Genomic DNA, 18,738 nt, shown 5'->3' with positions numbered 1-18,738 from the left:
TAATGAGATTAGTAGTATCCTGTGCTACTCAAAGGGTTAATCAAGGAATGTTAGTTGTCTCCATATCTTATGCCATACTTTTTTCCAAGGAGCTTTAAAATTTAAGGGCAAATGGTATTCAGAATGAATAGCTACAAGGATCCTGTATGTGTCCAAAGACCAAGGAATTGTTTCCAGTTACGGACAGACCTTGTAATTTCATACTTAAACATTAACAGACAATAAGTGGCTTTCTTGAATGTGGGAATATGTTCATAGAGCAGAAGGGAGGGAGGACATGGTAGAGTGAGGAAGGACTTTGGATCTTGCTAAGAATCTGTCTTGAAGCCATGATCAATGTTATCAGATAAGAATCACAAGGTACCATGTTCACTGCACGGCATGCCTCATGAGAGCAGAATTTGACAGCATGATAATGCTCCTAAAAGTTTAACTAATTTTATGATTTAAGGTAGTACCAGTAGAAAGCAGGGAGAACCAAACTCTTCAGTGTACTGTGAATGTGAATATCTGGAGTAAATGTTGGGCTGGAGTAAATGTCTTTTAGGTCGATTCTTTAGCAGCACCAAGTAAACAGTCTTCCCTGTGTGTAGTTTTGGGTAGCAGTATTACTATTTTTTTGAGCCTATTATCCACTCCTTTGTAACACCTACCTTTGGCAAAGGGTTAAGGGAGAGCATGGACATTGCTGGAAGGTGTTCTTTGTAAATACCATAGCCATACTGTAGCATTAGTACTGAAAATTTCCATGTCAAACACACAATTAAATTATGTAATGAATAACATGAACATTGGATATCACCCAAAGAAACACTGTTTTTCCATTTTTCTGTTTATGTGAGAAGTTCCTAGGCTACCTACTGCAATTGAATCTCAGGCATTAAGAGAGCATTACTTTTAAAGCTTGTAGTGTGGTACCTTAGACATTAGTGAAGGTGCAATTCCTTTATGTGAATTGGTGCCTTGTAAGCCATTTAAGATGTGCTTGGCATCTGTGTTTGGACTGAGTGTAGGTTCTATTTAGTCTTTGGAAAAGGATTCAAGTAGCTTACAACAGGTGCAGGAGGAGGCCAATATCTTAGCATCCTGGAAGGTAAAGGGGAAGAATAGTTCTACTTAAGCCAGTCTTAGAAATCTTGATCATCTCATTCCCTGCTGAGTGACTGTTGTCCTTGTATGAAGCTGGAAAATGTGGATGTGCCCTGAGGAACAAGAGCAAACTGAGGCTCCATTTATTCTGAAGTGTGATATTAAACTGATAATGGCTAGCAGCACACAAAATCTAGCTTAGTTTCCACCTCTAATTTACTGCAGTAAGAGGAGAAAATGATGGCACCACCAGTAGAAAGCACTAAGTTGTGACAAAGTAGAGAGATCCTCTAAGTGGAAAGGCTTGCTAGACTGCACATTTCATGAATGTACAGTGCAACGCAGTCTTCAAAGTACAAGAAATCTTGGCCCCATGACTAGTCTGCTTGCAGATATGCTGTATAGTGTACTGACCTTTTTATAAGAGATGGGAAAACATGCAAGGAGGCTGCAGGAAAAGCCACATATGGAAAGGGAGTGCTAAAATGAAGGTCTGTTTTCTGTAAAGGTCCTAGGGGAAGATGGAAAAGTAGGTGGATAAAGCCAAACTAATCTTCATATTTTGGCAAAGTGTAGACTTCATGGTTTCACAGTTATTTCTGCTGCTTTCTCCTCCTCTGTTTTCCAGCCATGGAACTTCAAAGATTGGACTGACACAGGTGGATGGTGGTGCATTTCAGACACCCTCATAAGCACAAAATAATGAGTTACTATCAGCTGAATATAGTACAACTTCAGAGGATAAAATAATGTTTTTTCACCTGTTTTTACACCTTCTGAATTGTGGGGGTATATAAAATTGAACCTGTTTGGGGTTACAGATACCATTCAAAATGTGAGTAGAATTCCCCCCCTTAAAATTTTTTATTATAAGACATTCAGAATTTCTGGTAGTAAAAGGCTGAGGTTCAGCAGTGGGAGTTGAAAGAAGTTCTGCATTTTGAAAAACAAAACCATGCTGGGGAAACACAGTTTCACTCAGATTTTTGTCTGTCATCTTCTGAAACTGAGATACTTACCAGTGTCTGGGTTTGGGATTTGTTGTTGTTCTGTATTATGTGATATATGTTGTCTGACGTGTAATGCAGTTATGCCACCACTTGAAAAAACTGCAAACAAGACTGTGACAGTCTTTGCATTTTCTGCAGCAAATGGTGTCCAGCTTTACTCTCAGCCAATAACAGTAGCATATAGTAGCTGAAGATAGATGTGTTTGGGAAACTTCAGAATGTTACTTCCTGCCGGTGAATATTCATTTTGAGTTGACACGTAGCTTTTTGATTTGTAACCAAAGCAAAAAAATTGCTTTTGGTCTATTTCAGTTTCTTTGTTTTGATACCATTTCTTCCCTGCAGCTGCTGCCATCAAATAGCTTGGAGATAACCCAAGATAACAGTAGATTTGTGAAAAATACTGAGTTCTTGTTATTGTTTAATAATGTCTGTGTCAGGTTAGAATCTCTTTCAATAATATATATATTTTATATTTGTCTGAGCTGCTTTATCCTTCTTCATGTAAAGGTTATTATCGTTTTTATCTGAAAGTGCTCATCCACCGCGGGCTTAATGCAAAGCTGATTGTAACCCCACTGCATCTTACGATGAATAGATCATTGATACTCAGCTAAGTGGAAATAATTTTCTATGGCAAAGCAGAAGAATTTAAAGTAATATCACACTAACCTCTGGTAATTTACTGGGATTTACAGATTAAAATGATTGTTTGCAAAATGACTGTGGGATAGCATACACTTAGAGCAGGAAAATCGAACACATTCTGTATGATTGCGTACACTTGCCTGTTTTTATGTGCATGCATGTTGTTTATATATACGTAGCATATGCAGTTTTACATACTCTAACCTGTGCGTAAAAATGTGTATTGTATTTATGTAACACTCACACCCATTTGACAGCTTTGAGGCTTATAGATGGATTTTTTTAAAGTTGTGATTTCATTTTTTTTTTTTTCCAGATTAGATTTAGCTTGTTAATGTCCAATACGGAAAAAAATAATAATTATAATTTTAATTTATGTTATGCTAATTAAGTTAATCTGAACTTCATTCAATTGAATGAACCAGAAGAGTATCAGTTATGTCTAAGATCAAGTAATTGATATTGGCTATGTAATTTTACTGTACTCCCAGGTGAACATACAGTGTTGTTTTGTCTTTGTTCAGGTGGCAGACTTCCTGTGCTTTTTGGTGTAAACCTCTTAGTAAATAATTTGCAATTTGCTAGGAAAACAATGGCCCTACATATAATTAGTTATTCTCTTATGTTACTGCTATTTGATTACTTTCCTGCTATCATACGCAATATGAAACCATCTATTATGAGGTGTAGAATATGTAAATATCTAACTTAACAAGAGTAACTGGAGACTGGTCCTTTTTCTAAAGAGGTGGGAAATAAAAGAATAATTGTTAACCGTGTCCTTTCATTTTCTTGAAAACATCAATTACATTTACAAATCCCAGAAACACAAGCCTACCAGTGGAACAGAAATAACTCCTTTCAATATGCTTCAAAAAACCTAATCACATCTAACAGCTGAAATTTATTTACAACTGTAATTTGAAACATTAATTATGATAATGTGCTGATTTCTTTTGTAATATGTTTCTCAAAAGCCTGGCAATTCTCTTTTTGGTCCTGGTGTAACATATGTTTTGTGACTTGCAGAATTTCTCTACCTTTCTTTCTTGTTTTTTGAAAGATACTCAGAAGGAAAACTTCTTTTTCTCCTCTGTGTTTGTTAACAGTTTTCCTCCCTTTCCCCATTATTATTGTATTATTTTTTTTTTTGTACTGGCTGTTCATTCAAGGAGATGGATTTTAGTGCCCTCACTGACTCTCGGTGTATTGATGACTAAATGCAGTGTGTCTATTTTGGACACAGTAAATAGCAGCGATGATTCACTGTACGGTGGTACCAGAGCACTTCAACAGTGTCAGACCAACAAAAAGGCTGTTTTATATCTTTGTCTTGATGCTACTTTTAGAAGGTGCCTACTTGATACATACATTTAGTTTTATATATAGTCCACAGTTTGCTAAATTAGTTTTGAAAGGACTCGCTGTCTTGTTTGTCTGTAAAGACAGTTTACAGGAGGAAATACTTATATGGTTGATAGCTGTGGAAAATAAGTCGTCACATTACCTGGCTTTACTTAGAAACCTTTAAAGGAATGACAAAAAGGCTTTATTTCTCCTTTCGTTTGCATTGTGTTTTTAAGTTGTGTTTTTCTGTGCGATGAGGAGTTTGGCCAAAAAAATGGAATTTTTATTAGGACATGAAAAGGTCTCTAATGACCCTTGAAAGTGGACAAAAGGGTAGCACAATAAGTGACAGAACTCTAACGAGCTTGGAGGGCATTCCAGGAAAAAAAGAAATTAAATCCTTTAATTTTTTTCGGCTTGCCATTTTCTGACAGCTTATCAAGTGATTGGGACTTGTTTGTTTTGGCATGAGGTTCATTCATTGTAGGCAGCCGGTACTTTGTTCTTCTTTGTCGTTTCCAAAACCTGATTGTGTTTATCCTAGGCTGTGGGAAAAGTGTATATTCCTGTTTCCTTTATAAAAGTAAACGTCAGGTTTTGTATGAAATTTTATTTCCCATATTTTCCATTCCATTAATCATTATTGTTGAAATATGTCAGGCTTTGGCAGATCATCCTTTGTTTTCATATGATTGTACAGATTGCAGTGTCGGTGTGTGACCTGTTAAGTCAAAAAATGAGCATGTTTTGGCCATAGTAATTATTGCTTAATAAAGTGTCGCTGAGGAACTTGCAGCAGTATTAAAAATGGACTAGAATTTAATTTATTGCTGTTGAACTCCTGTAGGCAGAAATCTTGCTATTGCATAGCATTTTCTTGCTTAGTCAAGAGAAGATGTTACTAGAGGGAGTCGTGATAATGGCCCTTTGCCTACCTGGAAAGGTAGATGTAAAAGATAGAGAATAATCAGTGTTTCTTGTCTGTGATAAAGAAAAGGAGAAATAATGTTCTGCAGTTGCAGCACAGAATGATGAAGATGCTCAGAACTGCAGAGGGAGACTGTAAAATCTCTGCAATTGGAAGATTTTAAGAGTGGGTTAGATGTGCATCATTTCTGAGTGACTTGGGTATGTTTGGTTCTACCTGGAGTACCAGAATCAAGGAAATTTGCAGCCCTATTGCTAGGATTTGTGGTCTACGAAATGCTGAAGATCTCATTCTGGCTCTCTGTTGACATTTTAATACCCACCATATCAATCTGTTTTTGGATGTGTGTGTGTCACTGTATAAGTATTAGATCTGCCTTGCACAACTAAGGCTATTGTTCTGGGTCTCTAGGTACAGTAACTAAATTTCAATAGGAAAAAGAGAGCAAAAACATTTTGCATTGAAGAGAGGGATGAATCACAAGAAGATGGAATTCTTTCTAAGTTTGACATGTGTACATTATGGATAACACTGTGTTGAATCAATAAAAGTTTCTTTCCGTTGTCTCGTGGCTGACTGACAGTAAGATTTGAAGTGAGTTTAATAACTTCAAACAACTCCTGAACAACTGTGTATAACCAGATGTTTCACAAGGTCATTTTTTCCCCGTTTCATAAGTTTGCCTTTTAAAAAGAGATTTAAAAGTCTCTCTTATTATTGGCAGATAATAAATACAATACTATGCTTAGGCACCAAGAACACAGAATCAGAAACTTAGAGATGGCAGAAGCCTTAATGTTCATCTCTCTGCAAGCCTAAGGTTGTTCTGCATTGTACGTGGTCAAATTTGTTTTCATTGCTCTTCAAAGTAAATTTTACTGAGTTGACTGAAACAAAAACAATATCTAAATTGAAGTATGAATTAGACTTATGCTACTGAAAATCTCAAAGGAAATTGTTATGTTTAATCTGTTTTATGGATAGTTTTTTATACTCAGTTTTTATTACTTTACAGCGATAGAGCATGAATAAAATGGAGTTGTTTCACATTTTTGAGGAGCTTCTAATCAGTTTTTATGATGTTTCTTTTTTTTCCCCAGCGTCTTTCTCGGGATGCATCTGGAAAGACGAGCGTTCAATTTCTAGGCACAGTGGTAAGTACACATAACTGTTGACAAGAGTTACGTTGGCAGAATATCATGTAAATAGAAGATAAGTGAATAGCACTGGCAATGCATTTAAGCTTGCATTAGTGAAGGTTGGCATTATGAATAAACATGCTGAGCTTAACACCTGAATTTAGGCAGATTTTTAAAGATATTTTTCCAAGGCATGATGCACAGTATCTGCACTGCACGTTTCAATTGATTCAAGTTTACCTCTGTTTCATTTACAGTGCATTTAAAAGCAGCTGAGTATAGACTAGTAAGCTTATTGCAAGATATTTGTGTTTGATCCATATTGGGATCAAAACCACTCTTTCTGACCTCTCTTGCTTCACTGTGCCATGCACCCTCACATCCCAAAGGCATGTCAGTAACTGTCTCATACAAAGGCTACTCAGTGATGCAAAGTGTGTCCTTTTCTCACTCCAAGCAAATGTGCTCCTAGTTGTTCTTTTTTTTCCTCTCCCTCACTCTCTTTTTTAAAAGGCATTAGGTAATGGATGCTTATGAATGTATATGTGATTGAAGCAGCATCCAGTTCTGTAATTTACATGATTAATATGCAGCTTTGAATTTTTTCACGTTCCTTAGGCACCTAAAGATAGTTCTAAAAATTAAATAAAATTGAAGTATCCTCTAAAGTAAGTTGTCCTGATTACTGCCAATAGGCTTCCTAGTAGTGATTCTAACAGTGAAAAGCCTAGGAACAAAATCTTCCCCTTAGAAGTTAGTCTTGGCATCTTCATGCACTATAAGTTTTGAACAAATGCAGGTTAAGATTGAATAATGATAATGCTTTCATTCTACTTATGACTGATTCTTCTACAAGTCCTGTGAAGCCATTTTTGTGGAGGTATACTATGGCAAGAGTAAACTGAAGACATCATCTATACTTGCGTGTTTTATAGAGATAAGAGTGCTTCTAATGTTTTTTGCTTTTTTGAGTATGCATATGGGTGCACATACACTTGTTTATGTCTTATTCAGTGTCAAGCAGAGCATCAGTTACAAATAAAATATAGAAGGTAGGCTTTGTGTGTACAAGATTGTCTCTGGCTGACTGATCTGGTAGGCTTGGCTGAAAAGAAAATAATTACTCCAAGTGGATAAGATACAAACATAATGCATCTTCATAAGAAGATAAAGAATGTAATTGAACGCCAAAAGGGGTGCTGTAGCACTGGAAAAATTCTGATTGAACGTTTGTGGGTGGCATTAAAAATAAAATTTGCTGTTAAGTGAGATGTAGAAACATTTTGTATTCATATGTGAAAAAGTGATCTGGAGTTCTACTTATGGACTGTAACTCTGGTTGTCGTACAGCAGGAAAGAAAAGGACAAAAGAGAGTACAGTTTTGATTTGCTTTTGACTTTATACAATTAATGATGAAACAGTTGATTGATTATAATATTTATCAAGTTTTAGTGACTAGCTCACGTCATATTTATAGGTTCCTTCCTATTTTGTGAAATCAAGTGTATGATTATAACTGAAATTCTTAAAGAAGACTAAAAAAAAAAAACACTTTCTACTGCTCTGTCCAAGATTTCTGATTTAATATAAGTTATGTGTATGTCCTGCTGATTGTACCCAAAGGGGGAACTTCAGTGAGCAGGATAGGTGTTCAGGAATGAAGTCTGTTTCCTAGGTTTTGCTTTGATACTAATTTTCCCGCAGAATCCAAGCCAGAATCTGTACCAGTGTACCATACCTGAGTACTTCTAACTTAGTCCTTCTTCTTCCTCTTAAGTCCCTTTCCTTTCAGTAATTTGTCCTTTGTTCCTTTAACTTGGACTTGGACTCTTGGACTCCTTGGACTCTTCTGGTTTCAACATAAACCTCTCAGCTTTTGTGATGGGTGGAAGTAATGGTTTTCCTTGCAATGACAACGTCTACAAATTGCCCAGACATCTATTTATCTATCCAGTCTATTTGTGCATCTGCATGTAAATGTGTACGTATGCACAGATGTAAATGTTCTGTCAAATGAAAGAATATTATCTTGAACAGAGATTTTAGAACTACATTTTGGGCCCTCATATATTTCTTACTAAACATTTACTAACATAGAAGTGCAGTCGAGATAGAGAAAGGAATATTTAGCAGCAAGAAACTGTTTTCTTGTTATTATCACAATGTATTGCCATCCACATAGTAAACCATTTATAAAGTTATTGCTCTGGTCATTTTTTTCATAGTGGGAAACACTATGGGGATATATGGATAGCTGTGAGCGTTGAGTTATTTTTGCAATGGGACAAATTTTGATGCCATTGGTGTAGCATTACTTAGTGTATGCACCAGCTGATCAGGAGCACAGCTCCTTGGCAGGTCAAGAGAGTGTCAGCTTAGATAAATGGTTTCACTTGGTTTTTTGACACTGAACTGTAGAAACAGTCCTGCTACTGGTTTTTGATGAAACACAAGCGTCTGCTTTGGGAAGCCAGCTGACACTCTGAGAAGTGAAGCGTTTGTTTGTCTATTAGAAACATCCTTGGTCTTTCATGCAGCTAAGTGAAAGACAAAAAAAACCAACCCATGTATTGCTTCAGAAAAATGACAGTTTGATATGAATTCTGCAAACATAGACAGTAGGGTAAATGGTTGTGTTAATGTGGCAACACATTTCTGCTGTTTTACTGATCTCTTTTCTAATTACTTGTGCCTCTGTCAGCTGGACTTCAGCAATAAAAGAAATCTGGGCAGGGAGCCTTTTACACAAAGAAAGCTGCAAGTATACAGAAACCTTCAGACTTTTATGGAAGCGTTGAATTTATTCTAGAGTGTATGTAATGCCCTCTGTGCAGAATCTCAAGAAAAGAAATGCTTTCTTATGCATAGATAGTGGCCTGGCTCCATCACATCAGTGTCAGCTTTGGGCTTGAGGACTATGCTTGGCAGCAGTGCTCTGGTGGCCCAGTGGAACACTTCCCTCAAAAGAAAGAGCCCCAGACAGTGATAAATCCCTATGGAAGAAGGTTGCAAGCTTTTCCATACCCTCTGCTCTTTGAGGTTGTTTCTTTTTCCCCCCAACTTTCTGTTCTCTAACATCAGAGCACCAATGTAGAATTACAGCATTCCTGTGAGGGAACAATGAAAGAACCTATATGTGACAGATGTTAGTTGTGTTTCTTACTATGTTCATAGAATCACAGAATCACCAAGGATGGATAAGACCTATTCCTGCTGGATCTGCAACTTCAGTTTGTGAACTCTGTTTTGGAAAATTAATCCTGGTCAATCCCAGGCCATACTTTTTAGCACTGTTTGTGTACATTCTAGTATAGTAATAATCATTGAATACTAATGACGTTTTGATGGTACTTGTACTGCTTCCAGATAAGTTGGCAGAAGGATGCTTCATAAACAATCAGGGTTAGGTATGTTGCCTATAAAGAAATGGAGAGCTTTACGTTCAGGCATTCCTCGAAATGTTTGCCTTTGCTTCCCAGGTTATTGCACATTCATCATTTATGCATCTGGGGTTACATAGGAGCTACAGTTTAGCTGCTTTTCATTGCTGATTCCCTTTCTCACTCTCCCCACTGCTATGACTTGTTTGCTCTTCCTTCAGCAGTAAGCTTCCAACTTCTCTGTCCCATTACTGAGGCTTACAAATTGTCCTAGCACTTTCAGTATTTGTATACCAATCTCATCAGTTCAGAGACAGTTTCCTCCTTTTTCCTTTCTCTTAACATTCTTATTAAGTCCCATTTAATGGCAGTAAAGATTGGAAGCTTTGATCAAGTAAGTCTGATTTAGTTGATGTTAAACAACTTGCAAATCATAGCAGTTCCTAACATGTTTTCTTCCTTTTGGCTTCAGACTTTAGATACTAAGGATTTATGTGTATTTTCAAACATTGATTGAAAACCTGCAGTATCTTTTGGAATGTGTGGAATAGGAACCAAAGGAAAATAAATATAGTTAAATTCTGCAGGTATTTATTTTGGAAGCTAATGTCTTTATTTTTTTTTTTTTTTTTTTAATGGTTTTCTTCTTCTTCCTTTTCACAAGCCTTACAATCAAGCTCCATGCTTATTTAAAGAAATTCTGTTGTATGGATTTTTATCCTTTCAGCTCGCTTCAGAGCTACAGTGAACCACAGTAATAGAGGAATTACAAGGTGTCACTAGGAAAAATGGGTGGTTGCTTCTGGATGCATTAACTTCTGAAATTTCCTTTTGAAACATACAGGAAGAATTCTGAGACTGGCTGCAAACTTCAGCAGTGTTCATTGCTATTTCATGCGGCAAGCATGGATTCAGCTTAGTTGATATTTAGGTTCATCCTTAGGTCTGGGAAGTGAAAATTATTCCAGCTCATGTGATGTGGATGATAATGTGGATGGCACAGCTACATGTGCCCTTCTTATTTTAATTCTGTTATATATTCGTATGTTTTCAAGCAAGAAGTATGGAGAATACATCAAAGGTGTCAGTCAGAAGCAAATTCTCAAAAGGACCTGGAAGATTTGGAAACACCACAGTTAGCAAATGCCACGTCATAAAATAGTTTAGGTTGTTTTGAGATTCTTCCCTTGGATTCCATTGGAAGGAGAAATAAAAAAGTGCTTAGAGCTATTTCTGGATTTTGCTTCCATGACTTAAATTAGAAGTTTGTATGTATTTCAGTCATTTGGATCAGCATCGATGCAGTTCCAGGTTTCAGAATGACTAAAAGTAGGTTTTTTACACTGAGGTTCTAAATGGTTTTCATTTGATCTATTCATTTTTAATCTTGGCTTTTTCTTCTGTTTTCAATTAAAGTTTTAATTTGCAGAGGAGATGTGTGATCACATCATAAACAGGTGAGAGTTCCTCAGGATATCGTTCATTTGAGTGAGCTGTACAATGTGTGCTGTCTGTAGTACAGTATTCTTTGCATATACCTCACCACATGCCTCAGAAACAAGCAAATGGAAAAATAAGGGTTTCTGATACATCCTTCGTCAATTTTCTTTCTTAATCAGTCTGGTAACGCTTTAAGTACAGGGACAGAGCTTGGCTGATTAACCTGTTTGTAACTTCTTGGAACGAGAGTTGATGGGTTATCCGAGTGTAACTCCAGTGATTCCCTTTGGTAAGCCAAGATTTACCTATGTTGCAAAAACATTATTTGTTGCTTTGTCTGACGAAAGAAGTATTTGTTTGTTTTTTGATTGTATGAAGACTGTTGCATCATAGTGAAGACGTAGTGCTTTTTTCTGAAGATGTCTATTGACAAATAATAAACATATGTGTAGCCCATGTTTTTAAAAAGCTTTTTGATAGCTGAAGCTTTGGCATATACCCAAGAACTGTTTAGGAGGTATTAATTTATATGACTATGAAGCTTAACTGCGGATCTTAATGAAAGAAAGGCATGATGAAGTTTGCAAAGCTAATTTAAATCTCTGAATGTAGATTTTAAATTAAGTTTTTATTGATAATAAATATACTTTGTTTCTCATTAGTCTTCTAGGCTCCAGTGGTAATATCAGTAAAATAAGCATGTTTAAGAAAGATTTAACATTAAAAATGCTATTAATGTGACCCTTGGTACACCAGCACAATTAGATTTCAAAGTGAGCATTTAGGATGTAACAGCGATTAATGACAACCATCGAAAACAATTTTGAACTCCATCAGTTTAACTCAGGAGGGTAAACTTAATATGATAATTTATCTAGTTGAATTGTATCAGCTTAGCAGGAAAGTATGCAAATATGTGACCCTTACCTAGAATCTAAATGGATGCTGCGCTGATAGATTTATCAGTTCCATTAAAGAACTTTAGGGAACTTTGGAATTTCAGCAATTGTTCCCTCGGAGGCTGAAAACCAAACCTGATCTCATACTGGGACCATTCTGGTCTGCATATTTCCATAATTTGCCTTTGCTACTAATATGACAGCAAGACACAAATAACTGTTTCTAATAATATCAAATGGAGTTGTGGAGGACAGCATTTTAATGTAGTAAAAGACCTCCCTGTGGGGTTGTTATTGCTGCTATAGAACAGCAGTTCCACAGTTGCAACAATAGTCTCTTAATTGATTCGTTTAATTAGCAAGAGATGAAGCTTGTGCTGCGTCTTGTCATCTGTTATCATGGGGGTGGCTGCAGAGGGAATCTTTGCATTTGTCACTCTTTACATACGGGTTTAAGTAGAGTAAAAGGAAACTTCCAAATGCATTGCAGATACAGAGGTGGGCTTTAATAAGAACGTTTTCTATGTATGCTTCCATGGAGGCTGTCTATGTGTGGTCACGGCTGGCTCAAGAGCTGCAATACTGGGGAAAATCTTAATGCAGATACGTTTGGCATTTCTAACCTAAATATGCAAATCTAAGTATTATAGGAATGGTGGATTATTTGGGGCATCGGTGTTGTAACAGTTGACTAGATTTACTTGGAAGAAATAGGGTCAGATTAGTGAAACTGGCCATCTGGCTTGTGATTGCTTTTTAGTGGCATTTTTGTTTCCAGTCTGGATAAACAATGAGTTACAGGACCACATGGTCCATGGTAGGAAGCATGTGTAAAAGAGGGACATTCTTTGTGGCTTGTTTTCCCTGGAGTAGTTATGCATACAGATACAGTGCTGTGCTTGCTTCTGGCAAATGAAGTCATTTTTTATTCGGATCTATTTTATTTAAACTTTAGGGGTATGTAAACAAATATATTTTAAAGCTATGTAAATACATTGGAGCTTTGGTTTCATTTTCCTCCTCTTGTTGGCTTAGTTCTGTCTTCTGTTCAAGGTTATTCTTCCTTATGGAAGGAAATATTTCTAGAGGAGGACAAACTTCTTGTTAAATGCTAATTAAGAAAATGAAGGTTACATTGGCATGCTTCCATTGTCATAGCACTGACCTGAGATAAAGGATCTCTTATTTATCTGAAATAAATTAGTCAGAGGGGGAAGCAAACGATTCTGTGCATGTAAAACACTCAAAGCGTCTGCTCCTGCTCTGTTTTTAAATGCCCCTACTTCTCTTCTGTTGCTGTTACTTGTTAGTTTGTTTTTGTTTTTCCATTGATGTATTGGATGTGCCATCAAATTTTGGAGTGCGCTGCTGCTGCCAATCAGTGTGCCATAGGGGCAGCGTGCTGCTACAAAAGGTGTAGGGCTTTTTTCTTTTCTTTCTTTTTTTTCCCCTCTTCTTCTTTTATTGACAATTTAAACAGAGATTTCACCCACTTATCACTAAAGATCCCATGGTAATTTCCACAAGGTTCCGAGATTGCTTCACATTCTGAGAGTCTTGGCCAAAGTCCACTTTGCGTAATTACCTTCTGTCTACATAAATCCCTAATGCAATTTTAGATGTGTTTGGTATTTTTCACTTCCTGTCCTAAATAGAGAAAATATTGCCACACGCTGCTCATAATTACTGTGGGTTGCATCCTAAGATCAAATAAAGAGATTCCTGTAAATTGTCTTTGTCAATTTTGTTTTCCCATTGTTAAAGCACCGGAATACATGACAAAAGATGAGTAAACAGTAGGGTGTGTAATTAAATTCACAAACTGATATGATAACTGTTTTTGGTTTGTGTTTTTTTTTTCTTTCTATTCTGTTACATTTTGGCTGTCTGTGAGATAAAATATTTCTACTGATAGGACTATCACTGAGGGAAAAGGTCAACTTTGAGGCCATATCAGAGGTCAAATTTAACACACTGCCATACACTTTGAAGCAGGTAGGACACCAGTATGGGACTTTAGGTGCCACCATCATACAATGAGTTGTCTTTTCCTTATGTCCCATACTGTTTTGTTCTCACAACTGAAACTATTGCCTTTTATCTCTTACCTTACCTGAAACTGGTTTCATTTCCTCATTCTGGATGCCCGTTGTGGAATCTAGAATGTGTTCAATGCTGTCTTTAAACTTATCTGTTTCTGCTGTTCTACACTGTATCTTTTAACAGAATTTATTGCTTCACACGTGAAGTTCAGTCCTTCTGTCTTCAACACAAAAGCTTATTTTACTTTATTTAATGTTATACTCAAATGTACTTCATTCTGATATTTCATCTTTCTAGTCATCCTTTCTCTGTGTTTTTTTTTTTTCCCCTGCAATATTTGTCTTCTTCACCTGTTCTTAGATGTGCTTCTCTTGTGCATTTCTTGTGTCAAGGTTTTTAGGAATAGTTGTCTATTTTCGCTAGAGATATACCAGGTGGGTTGAGAAGGGAGTTAGTGCTGTTAATCTGATATTAACTTTCATGTTGCGTAAACGGCATTTAGGAGAAGCATAAGGATTAGAATAAACTACAGAAAAATTGCTATGCACCAGCAAGTTGTATAGATGAAGTTAACGTGTCTACAGCTGAAACATCAGAGACTCTTGTTTCAGAGGCAAAGACATCCTTTGCCCCTGTTGTATATCTGATAGTATAGGGGTACAGTTTAGTCAGTATTCGTAAAATAGGATATTAGTCAATTAGTATTTTGTAGCTCTGCACATTTTTCCCAGTATTCACTGGAGTTTATATCTAAATAACAAGGGGACTGTATATACCAAGTAGAGATGGTTCAGTTCACTTTTAATGAAACCAAAGTTTCACAGAAAATTCTCTTCTGTGCCAAATGAGAGTTACATAAAATCTGATACATGTCTGCTTTTCTGAAGGACAGCTACCCCCACTGCTGCAGACGTGCTTACTGATAGCAACAGGCAGACTACATCTTCATTTCATTCATGCCATTTGATATTTATAGCCCTTGTCCATAGTGATGCGTAAGAAGGTGAAGGGCAGAGCAGTTGTAGTAGGAAGTATCATGCTTGTGTGACCATCTCCCAAACACCAGTCTTTTGTCTTGGAGAGGTGCCATGTTGGCAGGGTGCACGGGAAGTATTAGCATAGCAAATAGTGTTATGAGCAGCAGAACCACAACAAGGTTCTTCCTGCATCTGATGATAATTGTTTGACTGGGGGGAGGGAAGGAAAAAAAAGGGAGGTCAGGGCAATGCAGATGAAAAGGAAAGGCCCGCACTATTGTAAGAACAGTGAAAACAAAATGCCCCTGTGCCAAAGAGCTTGAGCGTGTATGACACAGCGGAGCTATGTGAGAGAGACATGGGAATATTCCATCATGCCCCAAAGTCTGGTGGGTAGGAAAGGTGTGGTGATCTCCTGTGTTTCCACTGCTAGCTCCTTTTCCTCCCTGCTTCAGAGTAATTTCTCCTGAAATGCCCTCAGAACCAGCTCTCACTTTCTTTGATGTCAGTCTTCATATGAGGAAAAACAAAGATGTTTGAGTTTTAAACTACTGGTGTTAGTGTTCTGTTAGGAGTCTTTGGGCGTTCCTTGTTTTCTAGTGAGGGTTTTGTGTTATTTTGTTATTTTTTTTCCCCTCCCTTAATCTTCTAAGGTTCAAGCCCACTGTTAACATTTAACAAATACTGAGTGAGGAGAACAACCCAGTGCGGTCTCTGTACCAAAGCCAGATCTGGATACAGCATCAGGGAGATCACAGCTATGTCCCACAGGCTGTTTTTTGACACAGTGACTCAGAAAAGGAGTATTTGAAGGTGGGAATATCCTACTTTATGGCATGAAGCAGTGGCTTTTGTGCAGCACAAACTGTACTAGTGCTTCCTCTAAAGCAAACGTTACGTCAGGGAAGTTGAGCAACATCTCAAGCAGCGTTTATCTATGCTTAGTATTTTTATTACCATGTTGTAGGCAAGATTAGAATCCAGAACAATAGTGTTTTCTTACTTATCTAGAGTAGCTAAATAGAAGTGGAGTGTTACTCATAAATTAACTGTACAAGTGTACTCATGCTGTTGGGGAGGCCAGAGAGGCATCTCAGTGAGTCAAAGAATGTTTGAGGCTGGGTGGGATCCACCCATTCAAAGCAGGGTTGACTAGAACAAGGTGATGAGGCCATGTCCATTTGTCTTTTGAGTATCTCTGAGGTGTCCCCTTAGGCATTACAGGGTAGTGATACAGGGGTAATGTGGACAGAGAAAATCAGGACAAGCAGTTCCAAGTTTGCCAGTAATGCTGTGTGCAAAAGGGAATAATCAGTCTTTACAACAGCTTGAGTGTCTATTCTTGGGAATCCAGGTGAAGAGAGGTCAGAAGTTCCATGTCTAATCTAAAGATGGCTGAATATTTGTGATGGAAGCATAAGCGTGCAGCAGAATGCATTGGTAGTATTGTAAGGCTTTCAGACTCAAGAGAGAGAGCTCTGGCAGATTGGTTCCTTTTAACCCACCAGAGTCCTGCTAGAAGGATGGAAGTCATAGAGAGGGTTAAGAAAGGGTTATCAGCAGAGATGAACTGGACACTCAGATGGTCTTCCTTCACCCTGAAGGAATATGGTTTTTAATAGGAACATTTCTAGGGTATGCAGGAAACAGAAAGTTGGAGGCAGTGTCAGCCAAAGGGAATCTGTTTTTTTTTCTCTCCTTTTTTTTTTCCCCTCTGTAAATGCTTTATAATGTTAAAAGTAAGAGCATGTTTTCTGTGGATGTGTGTAAGGTCACCACTTTTCCTTTGGATGGTAGATAAGTTTTCAAAGGGAAAAAAGTGCACAGCTTAGACAATCTCTTATGTTCATGCCTCAATAACATGAGGGTTCACAGAGAAGGTAAGAAGTAGAAAAATAGCATCAAAGCCATCTGATTATTTTCTCTGCCTGGTCTGATTGGTCAGTGGTTTGTTCTTTCCTCATTTAGTTACAGAGGTTTTTTTTTATTATTACTAGGATTACTGGCTCATTTCCACACAGGTTTCCCTACATTGTTATTTGCTCCACACCAGAAGCAGCTCCGCTTATGGCAAACAATGTCTTTTTACACTTCTCCTTTTCTTTTAACTCTGATTCTAGGGCACTTGTTGAAAGGCAGAAGGAATCAAGAGTTACCTGGCACTGGGAAGGGAGTTCTCACAAACATGACATGGAATGACCCACTCTCAGTGGGTCCCTCTGGTGAATTGAGGGCCAGCTGTGAGGAAGCTCTTCCAACACCGTGCCAGCTCTGAAAGCGTTTTAAAACCTGTGTGGTATTTCAGTTTTTGTCACATTGCAGGTGGCGCAAGTTGGCCTCCAAACAATGTTCAGCATTGTGAGATTGCTGGGAGGCCCCTCCAGCTGCAGATAAAACAAACTGCAGTTCTACTGCTGATTTTTTAATTCCTGTCTCTGTTTGTGGTTCAGTCCACTGCCAGAACTACACTGGAACTGGATTGAGCAACATGAAGGACATACCGTCTTGTCTGAAGCGCCTCATCTGAAAAAGCGTTATTCGTGCTGACAGATGGTATTGCATTGTCTTGAGCCTGTGCTGTACACGTGTCCCAAGCTGAGCAGTTGGCCTTGGAGCGCTGACCACTGGTTGCCAAAGAATTTGGGTGTGCCTTGGGATGGGAACAGATGCCCCAGTAGTTAGCTGTGGTGGATGGAAGTGGGGGAATCTGGGCCAATGTGAACATCAGCTCTGTTCCTCAGGCTTGAAGGAAGGAGAGTGAGCACGGATTGTAGGCAGAATGGTGTGCTTTGGGTTTCGTTTCAGTACAGACAGTCTCAGTCTCCGAAACATTGCCTGGCAAGTGTTGGGAAAGGCTTGCATTATACCTTGCTCTTGTGTCCAAATGAGAGCCACTTCTAACTAGCTAAAGGGTCTGTCTGTGCCTGCTAGCTCAAAATGAGACCTCAAGGGCTGAGTAACCCAACTCTCTGCAGCCCTCCAGAGCTCATCCTGAAACTGCTCTGTTTTGGGTTTGATTCGTTTATTATTTAGAGTTGAGATTTTCTTATGTAATATACAACTAAAAGTGATTTTAAAGTACTTGGACTTAATCGTGTTTGTTTTGCCCACCCCCATGCTTTTATGTCTGAAGGCTCCATTAGTGTTCGTAACAAAGAGAAGAGTAACACAGATGGTAAACATTTTTACCCCAGAACACCAGCAGTGAACACCATATCTCTGATTTAGGAGTCTCGGTGCTGTGCTTGCTCAGCTGTACATAATCACTCTCATTTCCTTCCCTTGGGTTTCTGGCCAGTGAGGGAGCTGTACTGGCAAGCTCAGAGACATCTCCCTGGTATCTCTGAGCTATGGATCGGTGCTTGCATGTAGCACTTTGCAGAGCAAGAAGCTCCATGCAGGAGCTGGTGTCAGCTTTCTCATAGTGTGTTGTCTGATTTTTAGAGATTCTCTGTGTTTACTAAAATTAAAACTCTTTCGGATGCTGACAGTATCTTCCTTAGCTGCCAGGCAGCCACAGCAGTTATCATGGTTGTGAATGCCGGCTTAGTACAAAAGGCAAAAATCCTAAGGAGCTGCGGTTTGCCTTGCCTGAGTTTTGTGGTAGATCCCATGGCGGGAGCTTGTGTGCATTTGGTACAAGACAGTGATATTTTTTAATGCTTGTATTTTTCTTTCTGGGAATGCTGATAGCAAGATGAATAAGTGTAGTTGGCTCTGTGTAGTAGTTCAAATAAAAGCGTAAAAAAGTGATTCAGTTTGTTGCAGTATTTACCAAGCTGACTAGCTGGGAGGTTTTTGTTTTATCTTTCTTTCTACTTTTCTTTGTACAAACAA

The 18,738-nt window shown here is 38.0% G+C and overlaps 1 protein-coding gene across 3 annotated transcripts in view; it reads left to right on the top strand.

The window, feature by feature from the left end:
* The window catches only part of PCCA (propionyl-CoA carboxylase subunit alpha), a 251,157-nt gene that overhangs the window by 193,367 nt on the left and 39,052 nt on the right, over positions 1-18,738 (top strand). For all 3 annotated transcript variants that reach the window (XM_015851501.1, XM_032442017.1, XM_032442016.1), the window contains exon 21: positions 6,123-6,176. In XM_015851501.1, coding sequence (XP_015706987.1) covers positions 6,123-6,176 — 54 coding nt within the window. The remainder of the gene's footprint in view (positions 1-6,122; positions 6,177-18,738) is intronic.

The sequence above is a fragment of the Coturnix japonica genome, chromosome 1 (genome assembly GCF_001577835.2).
Source record: "Coturnix japonica isolate 7356 chromosome 1, Coturnix japonica 2.1, whole genome shotgun sequence".
Classification (NCBI taxonomy): Eukaryota; Metazoa; Chordata; class Aves; order Galliformes; family Phasianidae; genus Coturnix; species Coturnix japonica.
This window is presented reverse-complemented; position numbering and strand designations above follow the sequence as displayed.